This window comes from Miniopterus natalensis, chromosome 20, assembly GCF_054644295.1.
Source record: "Miniopterus natalensis isolate mMinNat1 chromosome 20, mMinNat1.hap1, whole genome shotgun sequence".
Taxonomy (NCBI): Eukaryota; Metazoa; Chordata; class Mammalia; order Chiroptera; family Miniopteridae; genus Miniopterus; species Miniopterus natalensis.
The window spans coordinates 26,758,740-26,785,871 of record NC_142100.1 but is presented as its reverse complement, the minus strand read 5'-3'; the positions used below and the strand labels follow the sequence as shown (position 1 = coordinate 26,785,871).

At 58.4% G+C, this 27,132-nt stretch overlaps 1 protein-coding gene across 1 annotated transcript in view; it reads right to left on the bottom strand.

Annotated features, from left to right (window-relative positions):
- Positions 1–27,132, bottom strand: part of TMEM132B (transmembrane protein 132B) — a 76,454-nt gene that overhangs the window by 5,938 nt on the left and 43,384 nt on the right. The window contains exons 2-5 of the mRNA XM_087828677.1: positions 20,209–21,097; positions 17,945–18,091; positions 6,289–6,475; positions 1,589–1,732 (exon numbers count right to left, since the gene is read on the bottom strand). Coding sequence (XP_087684803.1) covers positions 1,589–1,732; positions 6,289–6,475; positions 17,945–18,091; positions 20,209–21,097 — 1,367 coding nt within the window. The remainder of the gene's footprint in view (positions 1–1,588; positions 1,733–6,288; positions 6,476–17,944; positions 18,092–20,208; positions 21,098–27,132) is intronic.

The following is a 27,132-nucleotide window of genomic DNA, read 5'->3' as shown; positions in this document are numbered from 1 at the left end:
CGGGCGCCTCCGCCCTGGGTCACTAGCACCTCGTTTGACGGAGGCGGACACTGGGCTCAGGGAGGCGAAGAGGCGGGTCCAAGGTCCAACGGCGAGGACGGCGGAGTCGGGAGGAGCCGAGGTCGCCTGTCTGAGAGCCAAGCCAGGCCAAGCCTCCCACATTTTTAAAAAACATATGTGTATTTTTAATTGATTTCAGAGAGAGAAAGGGAGAGGAAGAGACGGAAACATCCAGGATGAGAGTCCTGATCGGCTGCCCCCTGCGCGCCCGGTGCTGGGATCGAGCCCACAACCCGGGCATGCGCCCTGACCGGGAATTCGACCGGGATCCTAGGTCTTGCTCAACGGCCGAGCCACGCCGGCCGGGCCCCTCTTCTCTCCTCCTATCGCCCTGGATCGGTTCTCACTCGACTCCTACCCTTGGAATCTAAAAAAGCAGGAACCTGCCCCGTCTCCCTCTCGAGGGCCCTTCAAAGGCTTGAAAAGAGCGGCCGGGCCCCCTTCCCCCCCCCGGGCCTGCTCTTCTCGCCATCAGGCCCGACACTCGCACCTTCAATCATTTCTCCTGTGATTTCATTTCAAGGGCCCTCAGCCCCGGATGCGCGGTGACAGGACACAGTCCAATTCCCCGCGGGCCTCTCATGCCCAGGCGGACGCGGGGCTCTCAGCCCGAGTGGCGCGGGGAGGCCCACCGCGCGCGTTTCTATAGAGAGCGGGACGCAGGGGATGGCGCGCGTTCCCCTGAAACCCGGCATCGGGCGGCCAGCGGCGCGCGTGTGACCAGAGCTGACAAGTGTCCTCCAGCCCGTGGGGGGGGGACGAGAGCTGACCGAGGGCAGGGGCCCAGGCACAGGGGCCCCCAGTCAGCTCCAGGGGAGGGACCACACAGACCAGGGGGCTGTCCCTGGGGTGCCGGTGAACGTGCCCCATGTTGAGAATGGCCTGGGATCCGAACAGGCCCCCACGAAGAACACGAAAAAAAAAACAGCCACGGGCCTGCTCCTGGCTGATTCAGGGCCATCGGTCCAGCTCGTTCGAACGGGGAGCCCAGCAGAAACGTCCCATCGGGATTCGCAACCTGCGAGCTGCGCTCACCCTGGTCACACCCAAGGCAGGTGGCACAGGGAGGAGCTTTTGTCTAATTTAAGTCATTCATTTTCATCTATATTAACAACAGGCTCGGGCAGCAAGCTCAGGGACTGCGCTCTCACAATGAGGTAAATCGGTACTTAAGTTTGAAACATGGAGGCATTTGAAGAAAATGTAGTGAATAAGTGATATTATCTGGCACAGCAACAACTGAGAAGATGGTGTGGGAGTGGCTAAAATGAGGGAAATATTGTCCTGTGAGCAGACGCAGGGGAAGAAAATGATTTCTGGTCAAGATGAAGGCCGCGGGTCCCCCACTCCGGGGGAGGGAGGCAACGCACCTGCCGGCTGCCTCCTGACCGCACCCGGTCACCCGGCTCCAGCCCGCGGAGCCTGGGAAGCTGCTCGGTCAGAGCCAGGCCCTGGGACAGGAGAGGCCCGAAGGCCCGAACCCCAAAGGTCCGAGCCCCTGGCAGGTGCGGGGACAGTCATGCGGTACCTTGATGGCGTCCTCGTCGGCAGACCTGCACTCCACGGCCTCGGACACGTCCACCACGGAGCCGTCCTCCTGCACGGCCACCACCTTGACGGGAACGGAGACGGCCTTCCCGGTGAGGACGGCCGTGTTCAGGATCTCCGTGTCCTGCGCGGGGGACAAGGGGCGCGTGTCAGCAGGCGGGACCCCCGGCGAGCGCGGGAGGGGACGGGGCGCGAGCCACCTCCTTCCCACCGGGGGCTTCCTCCTGCAACTTGGAGCGACAGCCTGTGTGTCCTACAGGCTCGTCTCACACACGGCGCGAGAGTCCTTCCCAATATTTGTCACCCAGACCTCCGAGCGTCCCCCAGATGTCCCTCCCGGCCCAGGTTCTGCGAAGCCTGGTATCGTGTTAGTTTCCCGCTCGCCCTGATGACTCCCGCGGGTTCCAGCCACACCACTTATCTCCCACCTGTCATCCTGCCACCACCTCGGCCCAGACGGCTACAAGTGTCTGGGTTGGAAACTGGCTCGACCCTGTTCCCGTATCACATGGATCCGCGGTTCCGGGAAACCCGAGCCCAGCGAAACGACCCAGCGCGGGTTCAGGTGCCGCTCGCTTGGTAGCTGCCGTCTCCGGTCGAGCGACGCGGCGAGCTCAGGGCTACTTCTCTGCAGGGACCCGGTGACCAGGGTCCACCGGGGCCGGAGTCTCTCCCTCATTTGCATCCCCGGGGAAAGGGGCCACGTGACATTTTCACAGGAGGGTCTCGGGTTCGAATTCCGGTCAAGGGCATGTACCTGGGTTGCAGGTTCGATCCCCGGCCCCAGTCAGGGTGCTTGTGGGGGGCAGCCAATCGCTGTGTCTCTCACACATCGATGTTTCTCTCTCTCTCCCCCCCTCACTCTCTCTAAAAGTCAATGGAGAAATATCCTCAGGTGAAGATTCACAGCACAGAGAAGGTTAAGTAAAACATGAGCGTCGCAGCATTAAAAACGAGATGCAGAGAAGGGAGCCCCGAGGTGGATGCGCCCACACGGGTCTCCGGGCCGGGACCGAAAGGCTGCCTCCGTTTTCCTCTTATCTGTGTCTGTGTTGAGCTGATGTTCTGCACCGAGAACAAATGCTTGGAAAGATGAGATCGTTTGCCTGAGTCGATTTCCCATCGCTGGCCCGGCGGGAGAGGAGGGCCGCGCGTGGAGGGATGGAAGCTTGGTTTCCGTGCCCGCCCAACCCCTCAGCTGCCTGCAGGATGGTCCCCGAGCTGCAGGGCAGGCAGGGGTGCTGGCTGAGGGAGGCGACACCTTTCCAAGCTGCCAGGCGCCAGGTGCCAGGCGCCAGGTGGCAGGTGCCAGGTGCTGTGCGGAGCGCTGGGCGGGGCTGCAGGAGGGAGCCTCCCTTTCTTACACGTGGGGAAATCGGGGATCCCAGGTGAATAAAGGGCCTGATGCGGTTTGATGAGCTGGAAGAGGTTTGATGAGCTGGGAGAGGACCCACCAGGGGCAGGTGTCCAGGGAGCCTTCTGGGGGAGGGGAGCACAGGGCAAGTGTGGCCACAAGCTGGTCTGTGAGCGCCACCTAGTGGGAGCCCCGGGGACAGTGTCCGGTGAGTCCCTGTTCAAGAAAAGGGACTTTTGAGCCCAAAAGGCCAGGTGGGCCGTTTGCAAAACCAGAGCTGGTCAGAGGACGGTGGGCTGCGCTCTGCACTGGGCCCTGCAAAGGGAGATGTGTCGTGACCCTTCCTCGCATGTCCCTGGAGGGGCTGGGGTGCAGCTGGGGTGCATGGGGCCAGGACAGGGGCCAACAGTGAGTCACACGCTTCCCCTGTTCTGACTGGTCAGTGAACACCCCCTCTCCCCGGTCCAGAATATTCTGAATTTCACCGCTGCTCCAAGGTGTCTCCCTCTTGAAGCGCACTGAGTACCGGCGAGAAGGAGCCTCTAACATTCATCACACATGTATCATGTGACCAGCACTGAGCGTGTGGTGTCCTCTCATCCTCCAAGGACCCTGACAAGGTTATTCCAGTAGGAACTACGTCGCCCATTTTACAGACCGGACAACCGAGGCTCAAAAGCCGACCTCGTGGAGATCACAAGGCTGAAGAGCACGCAGGTCAGTGGGAACTGAGGCAGCCTGACTTTCCTTAAGCTCCCAGGCCCTGCATCTGCCCAGCTGTGCAGAGGGGCTGTCCCTTTACTGAGCAGGACAGAGGTGGCAAAGTCACTGCACTGGCAAGGACATTGGTTGTCATTTCCAAGCAGGAGTCTCCACTTGGGGGAGGCACCTGGGAGTCTCAGGCCCACAGACCCTCGTGCGCACCCACGACCCAGTGCACCCTGTGCAGGATCGCAGGAGAGACTTCTGTTTCAACAAGAAAATTGTTCCTCAGAATACGGGCTCCTGAGGATGTCACCACGTTAAGGGCGTGTGAAACAGGAGCATAAAGCCTTCCCACAATCGCTCTTCATCTTGTCATTCGGGGCGCATCACCCCAGAAAGCAGAACGATTCCTGAGCAGGAGCCTCAGACAGACGGGCCACACGGTGATGTTCTCACGGATGGGTCATAAATATTAACGGTATTGACAGAACCTTCAAAATGCATCCTGTCACAATCCTGCTGCCACAGAGACACCGGAATCCCATCACTGTCCCTGCCTGACAGCCATCAGCGTCCCCCCTGAACGTGCGAGGCTGGGTCCCGTCTTCCCTTTCACCTTCAGAAATTCTGTATCAGCCACGGTTTTCCCGAGTAGACGCAGGTCAGCTGCACCGAACATCTTAATAGGCTTTTCCTTCCCTTTTCCCACTCAGCTGGCTTCAGCTCCCTCTCCAAGAGCAATCCTTTTTATACGGTTACTTTTTAAATGTAAGCTGGGAAATGACCTGACATCCAAGTCCAGCCCGGGGCCACGGTGGTGACGGGTCTGGCGACTATACCGCTCTGCGTGGGTGGTCGGCCGCCTCCTGCCCGTTAGAAGTTTTCCTCCACCCAGCCACTCACAAAGGGCACAGCTTTCATCTCGTCCGACAAACACAGCTCTTTCTGGTCACTTGTGAAGTGTGCCTGCTGGACACACATTCTCGACAATTTCAAATTGCTCCTTTCAGCGGTGAGTGGCTGGATCAATCAGGGGCAACCGTGTGTGTGTGTCACCAAGGAAACAGAACACGGTGCTCTTTCTAATACATAAGAACCTAAAAGACAGAGCTGCCCGAGGGTTATTCTGGACACGCGCTGCCAGGTGCTGTCCCCCAACAGGTAATTGTACCGACAAACGTGTCTGAATGGAAGGAGAGGACCGGGGGGCCTTCTGGACGGACTTGCCAAGTCAGATTTCACCTACAGAACCTTCCAGAGACCTGGCACCTCTGTCCTGGCAGCATCTGGTCAGCGCTACTGAGCATGAGTGTTTTGTAGCTGAGTTGACCGAACAGCTAATGGCCCTGCAGAGCTGTATCCACAAGGTCAGTCTCCCTGGAGATGTTGAGGGGGACGGGCTATGCTGCCCCAAACACCGCCCAGATCTAAGTAGGCAAGTGCCTGTCACATGCGGAGCCAACTCCTGCTTCTGGCACCTGTCCTGGGTTAAATAGTGCCGCCCCTGCCCCAATTCACATCCACCAGAGCCTCCAAATGGGACCTTATTTGGAAATAGCGTCTCTGTTCATGGAATTAGTTAAGCTGAGGTCATACTGGGTGAGACGAGGGTGGGTTCTAAGTCCAATGGCTGGTGTCCTCATAAAGAGAGGACACAGAGGCAGGCACTCCAGGTCCAGCTGGTGAGTTCCCAACAAGATTCTTTTAAAATCGGCATTTTCAAGTTTGCCCATCCTCAAGCTACCTGGGAAGCCTCAGGGCAAAGCTGATTGACCTGGGGTTCATCACTCAGCACAGAGAGGCTCTGTTCCTTGAAGCCATTTCCAAGCCACTCTTCACAGTGATCCAAGAATTACATTGTGATACATGACCCCACTCGACTAATCCAGGAGTTACATTGTAACACACGACCCCATCAACCAAACCAAGAGTTACATTGTAACACACGACCCCATCAACCAATCTGAGTTACATTGTAACACACGACCCCATCAACCAACCCGAGTTATATTGTAACACACGATCCCATCAACCAAACCAAGAGTTACATTGTAACACACGACCCCATCAACCAATCCGAGTTACATTGTAACACACGACCCCATCAACCAAACCAAGAGTTACATTGTAACACATGACTCAACTCGACCATCCAACCCCAGCACTTTAACCAGCCAATGGGTATTAAAGCCAAATGCGAGAAACTGCGACTGCTAGAAGGCCAGCCAGCCGGGGAGTATAGTCAGACGCATGCAGTAGGTACAACACAAATAACCGCCTCCCGGAGAAGCCTCTGTCCCCACCACGTACCCCAATGTCTCTCAATGAAACTGTAATCGGATATGGACACATGTTAAGACAATAAGAACAGGACCTCCCCGGGAGCCAGCTCAGCCAGATCCGCAAAGAAAAGGGGACTTACACAGCAGACCCTAAACGGTTTCCAAGGGGGCACACGGAAAGCAGCCATCCAACACAATTCAAGTTTTTTCCTTGTTTAAACACCACATATCCGGTGCCTGGGAAGTCACAGGTTATAAAATGCTGCCTGTCTGTGGGATATTAAAAGCACTCAGAGAAAACTCCTCAGGGGCACTTTTCCCGAAGCGGGACTTGCTCACCATGGCGAGGGGGACGATGCCCACGAAGCTGGTCTGGCTCACGAAGATCTCGGAGACCACGAGCTCGCTCGCGGAGTCCTCTGCTGGGTACTCCGCCTGCCACGTGATCGGCTGCGCCCCGGCCAGGCCGCTGCTGTTGTCCACTCCAAAGTCCACTTGCAGAATCTCAGAGAGGGAGCCGTTCACTCTGGAAAACAGACCCGCGTTAAAGGGTCACTTAGAACCCGAGACTCAGCGCAGTAAATTGTGCCCTGGCCAGTTTGGCTAGTTGCTTGGAGAATGAAGGGTCGCGGGTTCTATTCCCGGTCAAGGGCACATACCTGGGTTGCAGGTTTGATCCCTGGTCCTGACTGGGGCGCATACAGGAGGCAACCAAAGGATGTTTCTATCTCACATCGATGATTTTCTCTCCCCCACACCCCCACTCCTCCCTCCCTCCCTTCCACTCTCTAAAAAAATAAAATAAAACCCCACCGATTGACATGAGAAATAACACCACCGGCTACCCTGGGCTCCGGGCTGGGATCTCCTTAGCTCTCCTGCCCACCGGACATTTGATGTCTGAGCCAAAGGGAAGGGACAGCTCTGGTCACTCTCCTCCCAGAGGTGGAATGACAGGGAAGTGAGGACAGGACTGGCCATGGGCCCCATCTGACCACGGGACCCAGAGAGGACAATCGCCCCGCACGCCCTGCAGGGAAGAGGGAGCCGCCTGGATGACAGGGCACAGGGACACCCAGGCTGAGGATGGTCACACAGCTGTGAAGGGGGCCTCCAGGGGTCCCCAACAGTCCAGCTCCAGAGCCAACATCAGAGAGGCAGAAAGTCACACTCATTTGTGCCTGCACCTTTGTCGGAAGAGGGCTGTGTCCCCAGCTCTGTGTGGGGTCCAGTGACATGGATGATGGGACAGTGGAGAGAGACATACAGCCAACTCGAGTCACATTTCAAAGCGTCTGCTCCTGACTTTCTCCTGCTGTGGGGTGCAGGGAAGGAAGGGCCTCATTAAAGGGGGATCCCGCCACTGCCTTGGGCTGCTGGGCTCCTCCCAGTGAGAGCAGCTGCTAATGAAGCCCAGGTCCCGGGGTCGAGCCCTGTGCACGCTGGTCGGCTGGGTTCCCCCAGCTGAGGTGGCTGCAGAGGGGACCTGTGTCCGGCTCCCTGCAGGCCGCCCTGGTCACCTGGGTTCAGCGGATGCCGTGGGCACCGGTTTGTCCCCAGCCCTGCTGCTTCCCTGCTGAGACGCAGGAGCAAAGCCCTCACCAAGGGTTGCACTAGGCTCCGCGTCCAGGGGACCGTGACAACGAGGCAGCCGGGCTGCGTTCGAGGAGGACCCAGCAGAGCTTGGGCCTCAGGTGAGCTGCCTGCAGGACACAGGTCAGAAGGCCACCCACCCCACCCCCCCGCAGCCTGTAAACACGGGGACGCCCGGCTGTGAGGACGAGGGGAGCTCGCTGCTCCCCGAGGTGCAAGGAGGGTGAAGTTCACGGACAGCCGGGAATTTCCCCCCAAATTTCAGACTCGACCACCTGCTTTGCCCACAGCCCGTCGGGTGTCGAGGGGCATCTCAAACGGGACGCTGGGGTCAAAAATCAGCTTCGAAGTCTTGTGACCTTCAATCTACCCAGTGGCTTTTCGACAAATGTCAGCGGGGCGGACTCGATGGACGGAAAGGGCTCACAGGCCCCTGTCTTCCCAAAATGTGTAAATCTCCCCAATCGAGGCCCCTCCTTCAGGACACAGGACACTATCCTCCCGCCGGTGAGTTCAAGCCCCGGGACCCCCGCCCTCCTGGGCCCAATGAATTCATCATGACGACCTCACACTCCTCCCTACGGCCAATTACTCTATAGCAGGGGTGGGAGCCTTTTTTCTGCCAAGGCCATTTGGATATTTATGGCATCACTCTCGGGCCACACAGAATTATCAGCTTGAAAATGAGCTGTGAGAAAAGCTCCTAGAGTTACTGAATTTTGAGTCCCGCCTGCGGCTGCCTCGACAGGGCCAGACCCAGACCCAATGCTTTTGCGGACTGTACGTGGCCTGCGGGCCGGGTGTTCCCCACCCCTGCTCTGTACTGATGAGACCTTAGGTCAACCGCAGTTACGACGGGTTCTGTGCCTGCAGCTCCTCTGACGGCTCCGCTGTGACACTGTCTGTTCAGCAGACATAACAGAGTCTCACTCCGAAGGTCTCCCCACGGGATCAAGTGGAACTTTGATTAAGAGACTAATCTGGTCGAGAGGTGAGTACAAACCAGAATCGTGCATGAAATACCAGGGAACAGTGTAGCAACTGGATTTCTTTGCCTCACAAGGCTGCTCATCTACCCAGTTACCGGAGGCACGAGCTAGAGCACCCGAGACTCCCACGCCGGGCCCCGGGGACACGGACACGGAGCCCACACGGGACCCGGCTCCAGCATTTTGAATGTGTCCGGTGCCCACGGCGCCTCCATCTCATTTGCACCGTCGGGCCCACCTGGGCCTGTTCTCCGGCAGGAAAACGACTCCGCGTGACGACGGGTCCGCTGTGAGTCAGCCCGGGTCAGAGCCTGGGAGGAAAGAGACCACTAATTGGCCCGAAACGACAGAATGAAAAGTGGCGGCTGCCCCGGAGGCCACACTGGCTGCAGTAATGAGGAGCTGGGGCTGGGGGACGGTGTCCCCCACACACCCCGGCACCGGGGAGAGGCGCGAGCACGCCGGGAGAGGGCACGGCCCAGGGGGCAGGGAGGGTGGGCAGGTTTTGGCCTCGGGCTTAATGTCCCAGTCAAGAGCAAGCCCGTCAAGGTCACCACCTGCAAAGCGGGTCTTACGGCAACGGCTGCCTGTTCTCCCTGCTGTCCGCTGATTCACCCCCATGAGGGGCGCTAGGGAGACACCTCAGTGCTGGAGGACAGGGGTCAGTGTTCCTGATGAGGGGACAGCAGGGCAAAGGCCCCGAGCTGATGAGTGTGCACACACGTCCTGCGCACACGCACGCACGCACATGCACACACATGCACACACCTACTCTAATGCAAACACCTTCTCTCCTGGCTGCATCAGCCAGCAACGCATCCCGGGCTGGGTGGCGAAAACCACCACAAGCCCTCCAGCAGCTGGCCCCGGGCCCGAGCAAAGTCCAGAAAAAGAACTGCCCGGCCAGGCCCAGCCGACACCGCAGATGCAGATAATTACACGCTAAGTAAACGGTGGTTATCTCGGGGGACTGCATTTTCCACTAATTTGCTTCAGACCAACAACTGATACATACTCTCGATAACTTGTTTCTTTCGCACGTCTGTGTCCTGGCCGGGTGTTCAGGACAAGGTCAGGGGAGGTCAGAGCCGATCTAAGGCACTGCCTGTCTTCTTTGCTAACTTTGATTTTCTATCAAATACAATGTTTCCTTTAGAGTTCTGAAGGCTACTGTCTATCACCATAGGAAAGCTCCTTCCCATTTCTGCTTGGCTAAGACTGTGCACAAATGGAGATTTAAAATAGGAACCGCTCTCATTCTAGGAGCCCGGGCAGCCCTTTCTGGGCAAATGAGAGCTTCCTCCCGCGACCAGCGTGGGAACCTGTTGCTTCCTCCGGCGACCACCGTGGGAACGCGCTAAACAGCCCGAGACGCAGAGAATATTCAGACGATAATACAGGTCGGCACACTGGCCAGTGGTGAACACACAGGGGGTGAGTCATGTTCAGCAGAAGTTCCAAGGAGACCGTGAGCTTGGCTTAAAAAAAAAAAAAAAATTGGGCAACAAGCATTTCCGTGAGAGCAGAGCAAGCGACAAAGACACAGCGTGAGGACAGAAAGCATGTTTGGCGAGGGCGTCAGAGCCCCTCCGCGTGTGCGCCTCACCGGTTCCCCCTCCGGGACCCGTGGGAGGGCTACGCTTCCCAGCCCCCCGGGACGCCACGTCCCCGTGTCCTAACCAGTGAACGGTGGGGACAGGTCACGCGGGCCCCTTCCAGGCTTGGCTCTGAAAGCATCCTCTGAGAGCTCCTAAGGTTTCCATGGCAACCTCAAAGATGGCACGGCCACAGGCACAGCGTCCAGATGGCACAGGAACGGGGCAGGCGCAGCCGGCGCCCCCGACCACGGCCCGGGCTTGGACGTGGCTCAGAAACTCCGTCCAGGCCTCGCTGGGCTGTGCGGCGCTGCGGAGAGCTGAGGCTGTTACTGCAGCGGCCGTTAGGGACCCTAATTGATACAAAGGGCTGCCCTGGGCCCTAAGGATCCAGCAGCTGCAATCGCGCCAGACGCGCCCAGCAGTCCCAGCTCCAGCCTCCCACGGAAGGGTTGCGGGTTCGATTCCCGGTCAAGGGCACAGACCTGGGTTCCAGGCTTGACCCCGGGGCCTAGTGGGGGCTCGAGCAGGAGGCAACCAGTCGATGTGTCTCTCTCCTCCCACCCCGTCCCTTCCACTCTCTAGAAATCAATGGAAAAAAATATCCTCAGGCGAAGATTAGCAAAAAAGAAACAAACAAACAAAAAGTTTATTTGTCGTGTTGCGTGTCCAGCAGGGATCAGTCTGGTGCTTCCTCCCGGGAGGCAAAACAGTGCCCACGGGCCACCGTCAGCGGTCACCCCAGGACTATGGACAGCCAGCCCGAAAAGCCCAACACACTGACCACCTGGCCTCTGGAGAAAAGGTGTCGCGATCCCTGGGCCACGGCCTGTGGTCACTCCAGGACCAGCCACCCGGAGGGGAGTTTCGGAAAGTTCCACGGGAGCAAGTAAACGCTCCGACCTGACGTTACATGCAAACCACACGCGACGGGACGTGGCTCCACCCGGCCAGGAAGGGGCTGGAGGTTCACGTGTGGACATGATCTGGTCCAACAGCCTTTTTAGGAAACTCAGAAAATGGGAAGAAATAAGGACAGGCCTCCAGAAGAAAAAAAAAATCGCACGCACACACTTCCTCTCTGCGATTCGCACGTTTTCCTATTTGAACCCACAGGCACCGACACATCCTTGGGCGTGTCTCTCAACCCCTTTAGGAAAGTCCTCTGCGCCTTCCTGGGCCGGGCAGCATTTCAGATCTGATTTATTTTAGTGATTTAAGTACAAGCTGTGATTTCCACAAACGTCCCCCGGGGACAGGCTCCCCCCGTCAGCCTCGGCGCTTGGCCCCAGTTCCCAAGACGGCGTTTCCCACCTGTGGTCTCTGCGTCCCCCCTTTCTTCCCTCCCCTCCCGGCCGTGGGGTCCGGTCTCATTCTCTCTCCTTCCACCCCCTCGGTTTCCCCGGACCCCCGGCCCCGCTCCTGAGATGTGCGGGCTCTCCAGCCCCCGGCCCGTCAGGAAGCACTCAGCTCCGGGGCGCAGACCCGCCCGCTGCTCCCCGTTAAACTCCCGCTCGCTCCCTGTCACCCACGGAGCCCTTCCGTCCAGGCGGCCGCAGGGCCTTGGGTGGGGCCCAGACTCAGTTTAATTCCTCGCCGCAAGGGGGTTGGGGGCAGGGCCACACGGAGCACGTAAAGTTTCCCTCCGCAGCCCAGGGACAGTTCCCATCTCTGTCGTGATCGAAAACAAGCATCGAAGGAGATGCCGAAAAGAGAGTCGGCAGAGGGAGCAGGAACGGCCTCGAACCCGAGCTGAGCAGCTGAGCGAGATCGCCCAGAATGCAGTGGGGTCCGCCTCCTTAAAACTCTATTTATAAATGTTTTCCTGGGAGATAAATAAGCAGATTTCTGCAGGACCGAAATGTTTTCTCTCTCACGGTAAGCAAGGTGCTTGCAGTCGCCGTTCTGTCCCGGCAAACGCCCGTGGGGGAGGCCTGAAACTGCTGGAGGGGCCAGGCCGGAGCGCCCGCTGCCCCCTTCCCGTCAAGAGGGCTGCTGGGAATGGCCAGGGACATCACACACACTCACGCACACGCACGCATTCATACACGCTTATGCACACGTGCACGAACATGCATGATCACACGTGTTCGCCTGTGCACATGCATACGCACACGTGTGTGCATGTGCACCCACACGAGCACGCACACACAGGCCTGGTTCATGCAGGAGTCCCCGTCTGCCGCCTCCCTGCTCACGGCTGCCACGACGGCCTCCGGGTGGGACACAGCCCAGGGCGAATCCCACGTGGGCACCGCCATCGCGCCCCTTGTTTCATTTCAGGTGCCGGTCCCGGTCAGGCTGCAGTGCCTCCTAACAGCACCGCCGCCATAATTACCCCTTGGCTGCGTGGTCTGGAAACGGAAACCTGGCGTCCTGGCACGGCCCGCGGGCAGAGGCGGGTCACAGCCAGGCCCCGGGCCTGCTCCAACGAGCCCTCCTTGAAAGCTGCATTCAGCACCCCGGAGCCATGTGCGCCAGCCCCACAATAGTCAATGCAGCCAGGACAAGGGGAGTCTTCTGTCGGGCCTGGCCCCAGGCCTGGGCCAGGGGATTAGGACAAGCTGCCCAAACAGTAATTAACAAGACAGAGGCGACCCGGAGGGCAGCGTGATTGGCCGTGGCACCGAGACAGGCGGAGTTGGCTGCGTCCTCCGGGCCGGGGGACGGTCACCTGCCCCCATAGGCTGGCAGAGTTTAAGGAGCTAATGTGCACTTGGCATCTCCAAGAGGAGAACATGAATAGAGGACTCGAAATGAGGTATTTTCCAGGAGTATTCAGCCACCCAGCCTTCATGCTGCTTCAGGGAAAGTCTCTAAACAGACCAGTCCCCTGCGTGTGACCTTCGGGAAACAACCAGACTAGAGAAGCTTTTCAATAACGTTTCCTCACCCCTGGTTTTCTACGTACAATTTACTTTCAGGCCAAAGGTCTCCGGCAACAGCCATGTGAACCTGATAAAAGATTAAATTTCATCATGATGGTATTATAACAATGGGAGAGCTGGGGGGGGGCACTTAGAGATGGCAAATGAACGCCCTCATTTCGAGGCTGAGAAAATTGCAGCCCAGGGGGATAAGTGTCTGTACGTGGACAGACGCAGAGAAAGCCGGGGCCTCCAGGGCCCCCACCGTTGTCCCCGGATGCTGGGCCTGGGTTTCTGCTGTCATTTCACACCGAGGCTCCCTCCTGTCATCATTGGGGGGGGGAAACTAGGAGATATGTCGGGGAAGCAACTCCTTCTGCAGCCTACGAAAAGGTCACCGAATACGCTCATTTAAAATTCATTCCAAACGATTTGAAAGTAAAATGCAAGCTGCAAGTTCTCACAAAATGTGAGTGAAAAAAAAAAAAAATCTAATGTTGGACTATCTAAGCAAGTCATTGAAATGCAAAGAAATAAACAGGGTCATTAGGAAAATTACAGGAGATGCGGTTTAAGAAAGATTTTGGTGTAAGAGATAAAAGGCAGGGTCGGAGAATATAGGACTGGTCGTTGGGCCACTGGCCGTTTTAAATGCACGTAAGACAAAGGACTCCCCTAAAAAGTGAAGGAAAGTGACCGACTAAAGAATACCTGATGCAGACGTGAAAAACTCGTACCCAAGGCACATAATGAACATCTATAAAGCGATAAAGAAATACCGACCTGCAGCCAAATGCTACGAAAAGGGCTTTCACAGCAAAGGAGATACAAATGGGCGATAAACATATGAATAGAGGCTCCAAGTTGCTAACAGTCCCTGAAATGAAAGTCGGGACATTAAGGAGATATTACTGCCACTCATCAAACCAGGTACAGTGAAAAACTGGACAATACCCCGCTGAGGCCGAGTAACGTCCAGCAGTGAGAACCCTCGTCCATCCTCGCTGGGAGGGTTCGATTAGCAGAGCCGTCTGGGAAAACAACTGACAGCTTCAAAATATTCAAAGCAGCCCCGGCCGCTGGGGCTCAGCGGTCGAGAGTCATCCAAGCACCAAGAGGTCGCCGGTTTGATTCCCGGTCAGGGCACAGGCCCGGGTTGCAGGCGGCTCGATCCCCAGCAGGGGGCGTGCAAGAGGCAGCCGCTGATGTTTCTCATTGATGTTTCTCTCTCTCTCTCTCCCTTCCTTTCCCTCTAAAATCACTTTTTTTAAAAAAATACCAACACTGAAGCCAAGTCAAGAGCCGTCCCCACGGGCACCAACTTTGCGAGTTACTCTCAGTCAGCTTCCTCAATCACCCGGCAGACATTTGCCATTAAGGCTCCAATTTAAAAATCACCGGGCTGGCGGATTTGGGAGAGAAAGCCTCCAATTTCCTCCAACTCCATTTCTGCCCGAATAAGGGAACTACATACATTAAACCCCACGGTAGAAATAAAATCCACACTCCGTAAGAAAGGGCACGTCGGCATCTAAACGACCAGAGTTCCCGAGAGAAACGCTATCCTCGATTTTTGTTTCACGAAGGCCCGGCAGCGCACAAAATCGGCAAAGCGGCGACCAAGGCTGAGCACCCCAGAGCCACGCACGATCCTACAGCGTCAAGGGGGGACTCGGGGAGGCCACCGAAACCCCACCGAAGTGATGCCCTGGGGCAGAGCTTCTCTTAGGCACCACCCCCTTCTCCTTTGGAGGTAACGCCGCTGCTGAGAAAGGAGCCCTGGGCTGAGAATGACCTGGCATATATTTGTAGAGCGTCTGCTATGTGCCAGGCACTGTTCTAGAATCTTAAACTCTGGGCTCAGACCCCGGGTCCCCCAGGCAGAGGTATGGGAGCCTCGCTGTCATCTGTGGGTGGTGGAGCTCACAGAACTGCCTTATTCAGTGGGGATATTTCAGGGATGAAGAAGGTCGTACACAGCACAGGACCCGGCACATAGAAGGTGCTCAATCGGTGCTGCATTTAGTAGGATCTGCTCCCAGTAAAATAACCCCTCCCACCTTGGCCCCTCTCCCGGACTCCAAGTGCTCCCACCCAGGTCCACCCTCCACAGAGGCAGCCACTATCCAAGTTCTGCATCAGAGAACATTCTAGAAGGTTAACACCATTCAGTGTTAATATTACGTAGAGAATGGCTTACGTAGAAAATATTTCTTTTGAAGCACTTTCAAACTCCCGCTCACCCTTTAAGGACCGATCAAGTGTCACCTCCTCTGAGATGCCCTCTGGATTCCTCCCCATGGAACACACACCGGCTCTCTCCCTAGTTCCCTGGTCCTGGGCTATGACCGGGCAGAGCACCACCTGCTGGCCGAGTTCGCCGTCTGGGCATCTGTCTCCTGCACTGGGCACTTGGGGCACCTTGAAAGAGGGCCCGACACACACACCCCCCGCCTGACCCCGCTTCTAAAACATCTGTAATACTTTCAACACTAAAGATAAATTTTAAAAAAAGAAGAAGCCTTCTCTAAAACCTTGCGTCCTGACTTAAATACCATGAGTATAAAAATGTAGAGTGTCTTTTCAAATTTCTTATATTTGACGTCAAAAAGCTTTATTAATAAGCAATAAAAAACAAAACCAAAAAGGATTGTAAAACTCCAGCCACTTGTTCAGAGTGTCGAACACGGTCAACGTTTGACTCTGACCTTGATTTCACCTTGAGCTGGGTTACAGTCACGGGGACTGTTCTGTGTCTGCAGAGAAACCTATTTGGGGGTTTCAGGCTTCCCGCCGATGGAGGGGCACAAGCCCCTCCTCCCGTGAGCCCTCTGAGCTTCCCTCCGCCTCTGTTCCAGGCAAGAACTCGCTCCAGCCTGTGGTTTCCAACAAGATACAAAGTAGCCGCTCATTCCTCCGAGGTGCGGGTCCCACCTGCCGGCGGAAACCCGTCAGCCAGCCACCTGGCCTCGGGCCCTCCGGCCGCACGTGGTCTCCGCGCAGACAGCCTGTCATCGCTCTCCCGTCCCCTTCGGTTCCCCGCTATCTGTTCCCAACACTTTCAAACGTGCTTATTTTCTCGTGTCTCCTCTTTTGGAAACACCAGCCTTTATCTGGAGGGTTTCATCTTGATTCCTCCCGTTTCCCCCCACAATGAATGTTCATTAAAATATTTTAAATTAAGACCTTCGCGGCCTCGCCGGCTGAGCGCGTCGGGTCTCCCCGTACGACACATTTTCAGTTCTTATCTCGGAATTTCAGGCAGCTCATGCATTATATTCTATTAAAACCTCGATGCCGCCCCAGGTTGTCACCGCTCGGAGATCACAGCTCTCCGCGGGCTGTCTCGTGAGGGGTACACTCACAGATTCGCTCTGTTGGCGGCGAGCGCGGCCCACGAGCCTGTAATTCGCACCTCATTTGATATCGCCATTCAGCAGAGCAGCGTAAAAATGAGCAATTATTTATTTAGATTACGGCGCGGGCGTTCGAGGGACGCGGGAGGTGCGCATAAATTGCGGGGCCTCCGCCTTCCAGGAACCGAAGGAGAGGGAGAGGGCGCCGGGAGGCGAGCCCTCGGGAATCACTAACTAACTGCAATTACGTGACCACTTCGCTTCTCCCGTAACCTTTTTATCTCTCCCACAGAGAATGAAACACTGACACTCACAAAACCGAACGTGGGGTGGCCACGGGCTGTTCTTCCTTGAATTTAAAAACGTGACCACTTGACCCTGGCCGGTGTGGCTCAGCGGTGAGAGCCTCGGCCAGTGCACCACAGGGTCAGGGGTTCGAGTCCCGGTCAAGGGCACATAGTGGGCTGCAGGACTGATCCCTGGCCCCGGTTGGGGCTCGTGCAGGAGGCAGCCAGTCGATGTGTCTCTCTCTCCCCCTCCCTCCCTTCCGCTCTCTCTGAAAATCAATGGAAAAAAATATCCTCAGGTGAGGATTTTTTTAAAAATAAAGCAGGCAGCCCAGCCGGGCGTGGCTCAGCAGGTGAACATCGACCTCGGATCCAGGCGATCGGGGTTCGATTCCCGGTCAGGGCACAGGCCCGGGCTGCAGGCTCGATCAATGGCTCTCTCATCATTGACGTTTCTGTCTCTCTCTCCCTCTCCTTTCCTCTTTATGAAATCAATAAAGATATATTTTTTTAAAAATTAAAATTAAAAAAATTAAAAAATAAAGCAGGCAGAACAGAGCTCGGGGTGAGGCTGGCTGGGGCCCCCGGCAGAGACGGCACCCCCCCCGCTCCCACCCCCCCCCTTCACTCGTGCCCCCTCCGTGCCTAACACCTTGGGCCTCAAAGGGGCTAAACGCTCGAGGATCGAGGAGAGAGAACCGGTTATGACAACGGGAGATAACAGGTCAGTGAGAGGAGCAGAGGCTGTCGGGTGAGACCTTCCTGCCCGTCGGGCGTCCCGGGCGCACCCTCCCCGCGTCCCCTCCGCCCCCGGCCAGCTCAGCCCATAAAGCCCAAGTCTGCCGAAGACGCCCGCCGGCCCTCAGCGCCAGGCTCACCCACCCCGTCGTTCCAGAGCCACAGGCCAGCACCCAGGGGTGACATCCGCGAAACCACGGCATCGGAGCCCTAGGAGACGGTGACTCGGCGGCGGGAGCCGCCGTCGGCGGGCCCACAAGAAAAGAACACGGCCCGCTCGCCTCTTAAACCCCTTCTGTTTTCCCCATTTCTCCCTTCAACGGCCAACAACAACAATAAGTTGTTAAACGGCGGTTATGGAGCCGGCCCCGTGACAAACGGGAGCCTGGGTCGTGGCTGAGACCCGAGCCCACGAGGCGGCGGGTGGGCGCGGGAGGAACCGGCCGCGCGTCCCGGGTGGGGGCGGCCGAGGCGCGGAGGCCTGGCTGTGCTCGCCCCTCCGCCCGCCCGCAGCTTTCGCGGTCGCCCCGGCCCCCCCCCCCCGAGGGCGCCCGGGGGCCGCCCGCTTACCTGCCCCGCCGGTCCAGGTCGCGGCCGGCGCAGGCGAGGGTGGCCGTCGCCTGGACGCCGCTGTTGTCGATTTCCTCCTGGACGGCCCACTGGTCCTCGCGGCTGACCCTCACCGCGGCGATCCTCACCCCCGCCGCCGCCTTGATTCTGTGGGTGGGAAGGGGGCACACGTGAACCCTTCTTTCGAAACAGGGGGCAAAAGCGTGTCACGAGGGCAGAGGACCCCTCCTCCGAGGGGCGTGGGGGGCCCGGGCAGCCGGCGGCTTCCCTTCGAGAACTAAGTGTTTCTGTGACTGTCGCAGGAGCCCAGCGTTTGGAATATTTTTTCCCATTGATTTTTAGAGAGCGTGGGAGGGACGGAGGGAAAGAGAGAAACATCGACGTGAGAGAGACGCCCACGGGCCAGGGGCGCAGCTCTCACGCCCCCGAGAACGCCCGTGCGCCGGGCGACGCCAACCGGGCCTGTCCTCCGAGGCTGTGACCCCCGGGTCAGGCCGGGACCCAGGGGTGGTCCCAGAACACTCCTCGGAGAACGGAGTTTGGGACACGCGCCCGACGCCCACGTCCCGTGGAAAACAGCCATGCCGGGGGCGCCCGGCGTTCGACACAGGTCCCGGGACAAGCCCAGCCGGGCCTGGGAGCACCTCGGGGTGTGGTCCCAGGAAACCGTGAAGGTGCCTCGAATGTGCGCCCTCCCAGCAAACCGTTTTCTCTGCGGTAAGTGAACTGAGGAGAGAGAGAGAGACACGCGTGTGCATCACCCGCTGGGCACCTGGGGGCTGGCGACTTCGACGGCAGGGTCTGCAGGGAGCTGGCTCCGGACCAGGGCTCGGCTGGGAGAGACCCCAGGGCAGGGCCGAGCCCGAGAGGAGCCAGCGGCCACGCGGGACCCCAATCCCGATGCCGCGGGAAGGCGAGGCCAGCGGCCGGAGTCAGGCCTCCCAGGGCGAGACGCGCGCTCCCCCCGGCGGCCACCGGCCGCGCAGTCCCCTGACCCCGACACTCTCACTGCTGCAGGCACAGCCCTGAGCCCCACGTGGCTTCTCCGTCGCCTGAGTTGCCTTCAGGATCCAAAGCAGAGAGAGCTGCTCCTTTCGTCCACGACCAGCTACAATCAACTCCAAAAATATGTCCCTTCGCCACGAAACGGTCTCTTTATAGCCACTCGAGGCGTCGCTTGGCACCGGATTCGGGGAGCAAATAACAAGGCGAGGCCCGGGCATGTCTCCTCCCGCGAGAGCCCGGCGCCAGCCCCGGTCGTTGAGCGCCGGCCGCCTGTTTAAATGAGCCCGTCGGCCGCGATCCCGGGTTAGGTTCCGAGCCGAGACCGAGCTTCCCACCGGGAGCCACAGCGAGATGGATGAGCGAAACCCACGCAGGCCCCACCCGCGGCTTTTCTTCTGTATCCTGGCCCGACCATTACTCCTCGCCGCGCGCTCCCGGTCGCAGTCCCACATCTGACCCGATTTCCATAACGGCGGATTTCCATACAGATGGCAGATAAATAAGGCCGAGTGGGCGCAGGCGGCCCCGACGCCGGGGAATCCCATTAGGGGCTTTACGGGCCGCTCGCGGCGGAGACGCCGGGGCTGAGCTATGGGCCTCGGCCGCGCAATCCCAGCCCCGCTGCAAAGCGAAATTTAACTCTGGACGTTTTTCCGCAACGTGAACCTCCCAAAATTGAGTTTCTCGCTGCGCACGGCGTTGGAAACATCCATCCCTTCTCGCATCTCATTTCAGCCAGGATGGTCTCTTTTTTTCTCTCCATTTTCTCTCTTTTTTTTTGGTCAGTCCTCACTGAGGATATTTTTTTCATTGATTTTTAGAAAAAGAGGGAGGGAGGGAGGGAGGGAGGGAGGGAGGGAGGGAGGGAGGGAGGGAGGGAGGGAGGGAGGGAGGGAGGGAGGGAGGGAGGGAGGGAGGGAGGGAGGGAGGGAGGGAGGGAGGGCGTCGATGGCTGCCTCCCACACGCGCCCCGGCCAGGGCCAGGGATCGAACCTGAAACCCAGGCCCGTGCCCTTGACCGGGAATCGAACCCGAGACCCTTTGGTGCTCAGGCCGAGGCTCTAACCCCTGAGCCCCGCCGTCCGGGGCTCGTTCACGTATTTAGAAAACACAGGTTCCCGCCCCAAACACCTGCTTGGCTCTGTGTCTGTTTCGCGACCGCAGGTGTCCTCGCCGCCCTGGACGCCCGCGTAGTGACCCGCGGCTCATTCGCGGCCATCGGGCACCCCCGTCCCGCCCGGCCCCGCGGCGCCCCTCACCTGAGAGTGAAGCGGTCGGCCCCGGAGCCGCCGGTCAGCGAGACCACGAAGGTGGCCGTGTCTCCTTCCCGGACGAGATTCAGAGGCACGGAGATGACGACGTTGGGGTCCAGGCTGAGCAGGGACCACTTGAGGTCGTCCTGCGTCGGGTAGACCACCACACTGCCGATGCGCTCGCGGGCGGGCGCGGGGGGCGGGGGCCCCTCCGGGCCCGCGTGGATGTTGTTGGCCCACTTGCCGTCCTCCGGGGGACACCGGCCGGCCGAGTCCGCCGGGTGCAGCGTGAAGAACAGCTCCATGGCCGTGCCCCCCAGCATCGCTGGCACCTCCTCCTCGGGCTCCAGGTCCAGCCCGGAGCTGAACCACTCGGGCAGCAGCTCCAGCTCGGCCACGCACAGCCCCGGGGCCCCTCGCAGGCGGCAGCTGGCCGCCACCTCCCTGGCCTCCGGGAAGGCAAACATCCTGACGCAGGGCAGGTCTTCGGGGGGCTCGCTGTCCCCCCAGTCCATGCCGGTGACGTAAAACAGCGTCTGCACCTTGGGGCGGTTGGAGTAGATGGAGCTGTCGAGGATGTGGGACCTCAGCTTCCAGTTGAAGGGGAACTTGTCCGTGTCCGCGAAGGCCGCGGAGGTCAGCAGCAGCTCCCGGGGGACGGTCTCCTCGGCCGAGAAGGGGCCGTAGCTGGCGTTGACCGCGGGCGCCGCCCGGGCCCGGTAGGCGAGGAAGGACTCCACGCGGGTCTGCAGGCTGGAGTTCCTGGTGACGTCCTGGTTGGCCTCCTTCAGGAAAAACGACTCGTCCGCGTCCGCGACGTGGAAGGTCGCGGGGAGGTACACGGGCAACGAGGAAAACTTCTGGAGGCTGTCCACGGCTCCACGGCCCTCTGTCCCTGTAACGAAGAACGCAAGTCAGGTCCCCATGGGGGAAAACATCAGCGCAATGCCGCCTCCCTCGCCAGCCCGGGCCTCGGCGCAGCGAGTCCTTCGGGACGGGAAGGGCAGAGAGGGAGGAGCCCGCTGGCCACTGGCCCGAGGTCCTGTGCTGACCGTCTGTCCCCCTAGAGGGCAGCCGTCACCTCCCCCCGTCTCCCTGGGCGTCGGGGCCTCTCCGCGATTCTTGCTGAAACGGGGGGGGTCTGGCCCACATTCCCACTTCTAGAAGCTTCTCCTTCCCAAACAGACCATTCGGAAGGTCAGCTCCCCTCGAAACACCGCCTGACCCCACGTATAAGAGAAATCGAAAGCGGTGAATTCACAGAGGTGGCGGGGAGGGTGGTGCTTGCCAGGAACTGGACACGGGGCGGGGGGGGGGGGTGTTGGTCCGTGGATACTGAGTGGATCTTGGTTACACAAGATCAATAACTTCTGGAGCTCCCAGGCGCAGCACCGTGGCCTGGCTGACCGTCCCGTGTCGTGTCCTGTCACTTGCTAGGAAGATAGATTTTAAATTAAATCTTCTCGCCGGGCCGGGCGTGACTCAGCGGTAGAACATCAACCTCGGACCCAGGAGACGGGCGCAGTTCGATTCCCGGTCGGGGGCGTGCACCTGGGTTGCAGGTTCGATCCCCAGCCCCGGCCGGAGCACATGGGGAGGCAACCGATCGGTGCGTCTCTCTCATCAATGTTTCTCTCCCTCTCTCTGTCTCCCTCCCTCCCCCCTTCCGCTCTCTCTAAAAATCAATGGAAAAAACATCCTCAGGTGAGAATTAACAAAAAATTAAAAAAATAAAAGATATATATGCACCTGACATATATTAGATAGATGATAGATAGATAGATAGATAGATAGATAGATAGATAGATAGATAGATAGATAGATAGATAGATAGATAGAAGATGATAGATAGATGATAGATAGATAGATAGATAGATAGATAGATAGATAGATAGATAGATAGATAGATAGATAGATAGAAGATGATAGATAGATGATAGATAGATGATAGATAGATGATAGATAGATATAGATATAAACATGCAACCAATATGTTCACGCTCCAAGTGGATCCCACGGGGGGCGGGATTTGCTCCCAGGGCAGCGGGAGGAAACGACGGAAGGGTTAGCGCCGCCCAAAGAAAAGTCGTAGCTGCTGGTCGCCACCCAGGGACGGTCTGCCTTCTGACCACGTCGCCCAGGCCACAGCCCCGACCGGAGCAGATTTAACTGCGTTGTTTTTTGGGGGGTTATTTTCCCTTCTCCAAACCAGGACGCTCACTTCCAGGGGAACCCGCCCGTGAGCTCCTCGGGGACCACGGGGAGCCGCGGCGTTGCAGCCAGACAACGCCCTCGGGCCCCCCCAGCACGCACACAGCCGGCGGCCGGCCTGGAGGTGCACAGCTCAGGTTTTACCGTCTCATAAAATTCCCCGGCGGCCCGAGGCAAGGCTGAAACCCTGACTTATTTACAGATGTGGAAAAGAAAATTAAAAGACACGCAGAGTCTAATGGGCTCTGTTTTCACTGGGGCCTGGGGGTTTTTTTGGGGGGGGGGTGTCTTTATCATTTGTGCTGATGTTTCCTACCTCTCGGAATCTGATTTACAAGACATGTAGAGCTGGGCCTTCTCTCTTCTTTACTGCGGCCAGAGCCCCCCTTTATTCTGAGAAAACAGAGTGAGGTTTACAACCCTGTCCCCCCATAACTCAGGCAAAACGCAACACGAGCTCCGTCTGAGAGCTTGTGGGGAGGCCGTACATCTCGGCGGCCAGGGCCTCGTTTCATCCGCGACCCAGACAACTGCGGCGAAGCAGGGAGCGGACCCAGGAGCAGCTCACGAGGCCACGGGACTGCGTCCTGAGAGCTACACTCAGGGCCCGAAAAGCTCACCCCCCAAATCTCACACAGCGGCATCACCCGCCCGTGAAGGTCGCCTCGGTTAACGCTCGAGAGGGGGCATCGCTCTGGGTCCCCCCTCAGTCTCCCTTTGGCTTCTTCCCAGGGTGGCGAGAAGACGCCACTAACAGTCACGAATCGTGTGCCCACCACGTCACGGCGCCGCCCAGCCCCTCCTCGGGGATCACATCACCGTGGTCAGCAGCTGGCTGCCAGGTCTGCAAAGCCAAGGGCTGCCTCTCTCGCGTGGCAGGAAAACACCACGCGGCAGGAGAAACACCCGCCCCGAGCACCTGCTCTACGTGGACACACTGGGCGCCCTGCCCGCAGGTCGGCTGATCATTACGGCAGCTGCCAGACCCGTCGCACGTGCCCTGGAGGGGAACCCAGCCGGGACGCTCGTGGGTTGACAGTCACTGAGCCACACCGGCTGAGCGAATGTGTGTGTTTGATTTTTAATTGATTTTTTTTTTAGAGAAAGAAAGGGAGAGAGAGAGAAACATCAATGATGAGAGTCATGGACCGGCCGCCTCCCGCAGGTCCCCTGCCGGGGATGGAGCCCGCGACCCGGGCCTGTGCCCTGACCGGGAACCGAACCCCGATCTCCTGGATCTCAGGTCGACGCTCAACCGCTGAGCCACGCCGGCCGGGAGAACTTGTTAGCAAGGAAGATACTTGGGAAAACAAGAGCGGAGAACTGCTCGGCCAACACGAGAGGTTTCCCCGGGAGGACCAGATGCAGAGCGAGCTTTATTAAATGGATTCTATAGATCTTCGTGACAGTAATTTTGACCCCCTATAGGCACCGTCAGCTGTTGAACAGTGGGAAATGTTGATGACCTTGTTCAGATTTCCATTTATATTTATTCTAAATTGGACACCTCAGCGATGGTTTAAATAAGAGATGGAAATTCACCGAGCAACTCTGACAGCTCTGGCTCCGTCTGACTGGGAGGCAGCTGAGGCTCGCAGTAGGCGGGAGACGCCCAGGCGCGGGTCCCGGGTCTGCCATCGGCTCGACGTATGGACGGAGACAGGTCGCTACAGTCCCCTGAGATCCCACTTGCATCTGTGCCAAACAGGGACACCCCTGGCCACCCATCGGGGATACACCCGGAGGGAACCCAGTTACAGGAATGTCACACGTGGACAGCGTTTGCTTTGGGCTGCCCGCTAATTCAGACTAATTTTCCCTTCACCTGTCTTTGTCGAGATAAAAAATGAGTCTTTCGGTTCACAGGAAACCCAAACCATGCACATCTAAACAGAACTGGAATTCGGCGGCAGTCACAGCTGGAGAGTCTAGACGCAGGCCAGCTTCAGTCCGGCCATCAACACGCATCTTCCCAGATGTCCTTCAGCCGGTAAATGGACAAGCACACGGCGGTAGGCCCATCGAACGGACTACTACACAGCCACAAAGAAGAAATGACAGGCACACCCCACAATGTGGCTGAACCTCAGCTGCATCCTGCGGAACGAGAGGAGCAACCTCGAGCGATTCCGTGTCCGTGACGTTCCACAGTTAGTTTCTCAGGACAATCGAGTAAGTGAGGGGGCCTGGGGGGCAGGGAGTACAGACCTGTGACGAAAAAGACAGGCAGGGGGCCCACAATAAAAGAAAGTGAAATGAGAATTGTTAACCCGCCTGGGATGAGTTACACATGTTGCCAGATTTCGGAGAAAGGAGAGGTCAATATTGGCTGGACATTACCACAGGTTTCGCATGAGTGAAATATTGGAAGTAAGAACAGTAAGAACCAGCAAGTGCCCCATGCTTACGACGTGTCAATCACTGTCCTCACTGCTTTACCTGTAGTAGCTCTTCACACATTGACTCCCGACACAATCTTGTGAGACAGGACGTTATCCTCACACGGCCACATTATTAATATCATTACATAATTATAGAAATAGTTTATCATTATATAAGTAATGTTATTATGTCCATTTTATCGATTAAAAAGTCGAAGGCACAGAGAGGTCGAGACACCCGCCTGAGGTCACACAGCATGCCAGGGGTGGAGCCAGGGTGGGGCTCCAGAGTCCAGGTTCTGACCTTGGTTTCCACTGGCTCAGGACACCTGTAATCCTTTCCTTATTTTCCTCCGTTCGGTCCCACGGCTACTGCCACCCCAGACTCGGTCACCTCCTTTCACCCCAAGCAAAGAAGGCTGCCAGGAGTCTGCAGAATAAAACTCATCGAGGACGCAAGGAGAGAAATGGAACCTCCCTCAGCGCACGGTCCCTGGGTCTATGCGCGAACCCCCCTCACAGGTGAAATCTCTCAACACCAGCTTCGGGGAACCTGCCCCCTTCTCTCAAATTTAATTCAGAGCTTATTCTGTGTGGGGCAGAGTCAGCCGGGAGCGAAGGGACACAGAGGAGAGCGTTCTGGGGGGTGGAGGCAGATCCCGGGGGGGGGGAGCTGCAGTGTGGGCGCCTGGACCCCAGCCTGCGTCCCCCAGGTTCAGGGACTGGGTTCACCCCCAGCTGCCCCCTGGCCCCGGGCCCCTCTCCAGTGGCCGCTGTGGGCGCCGCAACACCGCCACCTAGTGGCCGAGATCATCATCATTGTGTGAGAAGCAGGTGCTTTGTTTTGGGGGGCAATTTATGGAGATTTGGGGACTTTAACCCAGAACCACGGCTGCTTTCGACAGAAAACCATCAGGCCGAGCATAATGCCTTCATATGGCCAGATCCTGTGTTGGCAAATAATACAAACCCCAGCCCCGGGGCCTGAAGTGAGAAAGGGTGTCCCTCCCCCCAGGCCTCAGCTGGGGAGGGAACAGGGACAGCAGAGGGGTGAGGGGGGCTCCCACCATGACTAGGCTCCCTGCGCACCCCAAAGGGAGGAAACACCACAGCGCCCGGGCCCCCGGCACGGGGAGAAACCGCTGGGCGTCCACTCGGTGGCCGACCACAGGGCACACAGGTCCCGTCCTGAGCCGTGAGCTCCAGGCCGCCCGCTGGCGAGCTGGGAATCCTCGGCCCCCTCCCCTGGCCACTAGTCTCACCCTGAGAAATCGCCAAAGGGAGGAGAGATGTTTTTGCCTGAATCACTCGCATTCCTTCCAGGCAAATCCTGGCGGTTTTATGAAAGAGCTTTTCTTCCCTTTTCTCAGCTGCACTCACTCGGGGGAATGGGGGGGGAACCTCTCCAGCCTCGGATGGAAACCGTCCATCCTTCCCTCTCAGAGACCACCTGGGCCTGAGGGGCGGCGGGGAAGGGGGCAGGAGACCCGAAAAGGCCACACTAACAGCCTGTGTGGTGACAGAGAGACTCGGGGACAGAGCCGTCCAGCTCTGAGGTGTCTTAGGAACTGTCCCCATGGACGCAACCAGCCCAGCACCTGCTCCCCAGCCAGCCAGGGTCACTGAGGCCCTGCCCAGGCCCCCTGCTTCCTCCAAGGCCCCCAAACCCGAGGGTGGGAGGAGCCTGGGCTCCGGAGCAGAGTTTTATTGGCTTCGGCTTTGGGCAGAAGGCGGGACCATTGCTGAGGCGGGAAGAGCGGGTTTGGGGGGAAACCATGAGCTCTGCTTGGGCACGTGGAGTCCGGGATCCCTGTGGACCCCCCGGAGAAATGCCTGTGAGCTGACGAGTCAGACGCCGAAGCTCAGCAGAGGCCTGGAAGCGAGAGAGAGATCTGGGCGCCGCCAGGCGGGAGTGAGGATTGAAGTCGTCGGAATAAGTGGCCCCAAAGAGAGGCCTGCAGGGTGGAAAGAGAGGTGCTAACGAGTTAGGGGCTGGCAGGCCACATGGAGGGACAGGGAAGGAAACGCCAGTGGAGACCTGGGGAGACTTCCCAGGAGGAGGGAACCCTCCCCAAGGAGGAGCCACACCCGGAGACGCAGCCTGGTGACCGCAGGGGGCAGGGGCGGTGGGGAGGTGGTGACCGGAGGCACCGCGATGCTGGCGAGGGAACCGCGCACGGAGAACAGACAGCTCCTCTGAGAAAGGCGCTGCAAAGGCAGGATCAGAATAGGCCTGAGAGGACCCCCGTCAGGTCCTGAACCCCCTCCTGGCGGCTCCACCCCATCCCCTGGGACGCCCCCTGCTGGGCACAGACGTGGTTTCCTCGGCAGACGCTCC